This window comes from Buceros rhinoceros, unplaced genomic scaffold (genome assembly GCF_000710305.1).
Source record: "Buceros rhinoceros silvestris isolate BGI_N320 unplaced genomic scaffold, ASM71030v1 scaffold18245, whole genome shotgun sequence".
Classification (NCBI taxonomy): domain Eukaryota; kingdom Metazoa; phylum Chordata; class Aves; order Bucerotiformes; family Bucerotidae; genus Buceros; species Buceros rhinoceros.
Window position 1 is genome coordinate 33559 of NW_010411339.1, and position 4324 is coordinate 37882.

The 4324-nt window shown below is 40.7% G+C and overlaps 1 protein-coding gene across 1 annotated transcript in view; it reads right to left on the reverse strand.

Annotated features, from left to right (window-relative positions):
* The window catches only part of KAT6A (K(lysine) acetyltransferase 6A), a 35653-nt gene extending 32565 nt beyond the window's left edge, over positions 1 to 3088 (reverse strand). The window contains exons 1-2 of the mRNA XM_010135992.1: positions 3015 to 3088; positions 2131 to 2901 (exon numbers count right to left, since the gene is read on the reverse strand). Coding sequence (XP_010134294.1) covers positions 2131 to 2733 — 603 coding nt within the window. The 5' untranslated portion in view covers positions 2734 to 2901; positions 3015 to 3088. The remainder of the gene's footprint in view (positions 1 to 2130; positions 2902 to 3014) is intronic.
* Positions 3089 to 4324: the final 1236 nt, after the last annotated feature.

Here is a 4324-nt window from a genome sequence, read left to right on the forward strand (position 1 = left end):
AGCAGGAATAGAATTAACTTCCTGCATCATCTCTACAGCACCTGCCCCGATCACGAACAACATTAAAAAACCCCAAACAGACAAAACCCAAACCTAAAAGCCTAATCGATAAATATCCCAGAAAATTGCATCAAGATACTCTACAAGTTTTTTCTGCATGCTCGTGTCAAACCTTTCTATTCCCAAGATATTTTCCCTAGATATTTTAATATTTTCAAAATTACTTAAGAAACTAGAATGAAACTCAGCATGGGTTACACAGCACAGAGGTGAAGAGCATAAATCCAGGATGTTAGTTTAAAACACACTAAGGAAAAAAAATCAGAAGAATTTATTTAAGAAATCCTTTACAAAATTTCTACTATAGCTACTGTGCATTCTATCATTACTAACAATTCTTTAAATGTTCAAACTGCTCAGACCTGAGCAGGTGGAAAGGAATTAGGGAGCATATCTAACAGCCCAAAAATGCATATACATATACTTATGCACACATGTACACACAAGAACTTGATAGGCATATTTTTCCAGGGGACCAAAAAACCAAATGCCAGACCAAATTCAGTATTTATAGTAGCCCATATTACCATTCATCACTCTGATATATCCCATTTTAAGAAAACCCCAGGAAACGCTTCATCTGAAAGAATATCAACCTGGTCCTGAGTTCTGGCACGTTACAAGAAGTCTGAATAGGCTGCAAAACATACTGTGTTAATAATAATACGCACAGCTAATATGTTCCACTGTAATTACCACTCTCAGGCCAGATGCCTCCTGTCAGGCTTGCTTACATCCCGTTTTCAAGCCTTTTTACAACTATACTGATTTCATTACAGATATAGTTGGAGAAGTACACAGGAGACATTTGCAGACAGAACACCTGAAGAAAGGATAGAGGAAGCTGCTGGAATTTTCAGCGTAGTAATACATACTTCCTATGTTCCACAGACCACAATGCAACGCTCTGACTAGTTAAGTACTGCATCCACAGCAAAGCTCCCACAGCTAAATTAGAACTTCTGAGAAACTCTACTGGTGATATAGCAGGTGAGCAGATTTTTTTTAGGAAGAAGACTCCTATAGTAGTTTTAAGACTTCAAATCCTAATAGATCATAAAGGAGCCTTCTCACCAGAGTGAAGCTGTCTTCAAAGAAAACACGAGCAGTACACACTCAAAGAACTCATCCCTGAAGAGGATATTTACAGCAATAAAATCCTGAAAACTCCTATCTATTATGGATAGAAAAAATAATCTTCACATTTTTAAGTCCTGGAGACTAGTAGTGCAAAGATATGAATTACTGGCAAATTGGTGTTTGATAAACAAAGACAGACTTCTGTTTTACTCTCCTTCCACAGTCGCACAAGGACAGGAAAGATACTAACTGGATATGAACTTTCACTCCAACGATTTTGTCTTGAGGCTGGAGTGGAGGGGCAAAGACCTTAAGCATGCAGAAGGATGGAAAAAAGGAGAGGATAAAACCATACAGGTAAGAGAAAACAATGAAAAAGATTTTGGTTTGTTTCCATGCTCTCCACATCCTCTGATTTCACTCTTCAACTGCTATATCCCATATTCTTTTTCTTCCTATTTCACAACAAAACTGTTCTGGGACAGAAAGTGATTTTCTCACTGTGAATAAGGAAAACCTGTATGACAGCGGTAGGTGGTAACTGCTAATCAGGCTTCACCACGTTATCTGTATTCAAGTAAGAAGCCAAACTGGCAGTCAAATAAAAACGTGAAGATTAGAGATGTTCTCAAGTTTGCTTTGCGAATCCTCCTCACTTTAAAGTGAGGAGGCTTACCTCCTGTGCTTTGCTAACATAACTACAGTCGGCCAGTAATCATACATTCGATGCATGATTCGCTGCACAGAAGCATGAAGAATTAATTCCCCACAGTAGATCATTTGCAGTTTTCAGGCTCAAAGTACAAATTACAACCTACTATGCTTCCTCCAATCACACTTAGAAATCTGGACACAGTAGGATCCTAACTGCACATGAGTCGTTTCTAACTTACAAGATGCAAGTTGAACAAATCATTGACCTCAAATCACGCCTGTGTATTGACACGTTTCATCAATCACAAGAAAAAGTCCACGCAAACTGGGTCTTACCTTATCCTTTTCATGGGGAAGGAGACACACTGGAGGGAGACAGGAAAGAGACTCGAAACTCTCCTTTCCATCAGCATTAGTGGTTGCTTTAGTGTTGAGTTGGTACAGAGGTCCATCTTTAAGGAGCCTACCATGGCCAACAGCACGTTTGACAGCTAATCGTAATTGCTGGTGAAAAATGGAGGCAGCGCTACCTCCAAATAATGTAGACACATCTTTCTGACCCTTCAGAAAACGCTCAATGTTCTTCAAGGACGAGCCACTAGACTCAGCCAAGCCCTCAATTGCCCGTTTGATAAGTTTATTCCAGTCCACATTTGGTTTACCATCCAACTTGCCATGGTTCCGAGGCTTCGGAAGTGCTATTCTCCCAGGATTATCAGGATCCTTGTAGGAGTTGAGACCCTTGTTGGAGACTTTTAAAATAGTTCCATCTTTAACACTCAACTCTAACTGTTCCAGAACAGTTTTGCGGTCCAAACCATGCGAAGATGACACTGCATTGCATATCCTTTCCTCTGAAGGACGCTGTTTTTGCTTCTTTACCTTTTTGATTGCCTCCAAAATCCACTCTGTATACAGCGGGTTGGCGAGTTTTACCATGGTGAAGAATTCTGTATATCCATAGAGTCGTTATCCTTTATCCCGATGCTGAACAAGTTTCACACGATGAGAAAACAGATTCTCGAATGACAGGAACCAGCTAACCATAGCATATACGTTTTCTGTTCTGAATTACTCCTCCTTTCTCAAACATTATTTGTTTTCTCACTGAAGAGAGGAAAGCAAAACAATTAGAAATTTCCTCATTCTTTCCAATAAATCCCATAACAGCTTCAGAGAAAGTTTTTCCACAATGGTATAAAGATTTCAGCATATCTCACCTCAGCTTCTGGTCTGCACACTCACAATCAGAAGAACTGTAACATTAGGCCTGGAAGAAAACAAAAAGAGAGACATTTCCAAAGAACAGTTAGAAAAAAAGAAGAAAAAAACCAGCAGCCAACATTAATTCATTACATACATAGCACAGTTTTAATCTACTACTACGGTTCTGAAGTAACACTTAAGATTTTATCTTCACTAAAGATGCATGCTTTAAGCTTGAAATAACTCCAAAGATCCTAGAGAAAAAAGTGTGCCTTTTCTCTTTCAATCCTTAAGACAGTATAAATTCTATACCAAGTTTTATATCATTGCTGAGCACAATCTAAATTCATGGGGGACACCCCCACACACACACACACCCCCCCAAAAAAACCCCACCACACAAGAAAGATCTTAAAAAAGCAGCATCTCTCTTCATTTTTGCACATGGAAGACGCTCCCTGAAACTTCAATAGAAAGCAGTAGGAATAGCCAAGAGTCTTGATCAAACAGCAAGAAACTTTCAGAACGTAATCACCGGTCTGATTCCCTCCTGCTAAGAAAAGCTATGACAGTTGTTCCATCACGAAAAAAAATGAAGAAACACAGCTGGAGATTGTAATTAAATGTTCCACTTTCAGAGACCACAGAGCAGAAGAATACATTACAATTCTCAGTATAGATGAGACACACTGAAAACACTTGAGGACAAAGTAACAGGTGACTCTACACAATAAAGAAGGAAATCTTATGACGCTGCTAATTAAAGATGCAGATGGAAGGGTATGAGGCTCTACTTCGCATACTTTAGTTGTCTCTAACAAAGACTTTTTCACAGTGTGGTAACAGCACATTGTGCTGAAGTTCTACTGCAAAAGTACACTAACTGAGGAGGATTTATAAACTGTCTGTTACAAGGAAGAATGATTTTCTGCAGGGGAAGTTTTAGTCACTAGCTAGTTGTCAACACTGTTCTGCCACTCTGCCTTCTAGTAAGTACTGAAGAATTTATCAACACAGAGAACACATTTGTGTACAGACATCGGACTCAACTGCACGGCTCCACAGAGCCAGTACTGGAAAGATTCAGAACTACTGTTTAGCCCAGAAAGGACGCAGCGCTAGCCTAGAGTTCTTTTACCCCACCAAGAGCAGCTGTACGAATCGCTGAGACCTGCCTTCCTGGCACAGCGAAGCTGCGCTCCCGCGGTGCCCCAGCGCGCCAGGACCCCGCGGCCGAGGAGGACGCAGCGCTCTGTCCCCAGCGCAGCTCCGTGCGCAGGACGTTACGTAACCACCCGGCCAGGCAGGGGCGATACCGGGACGG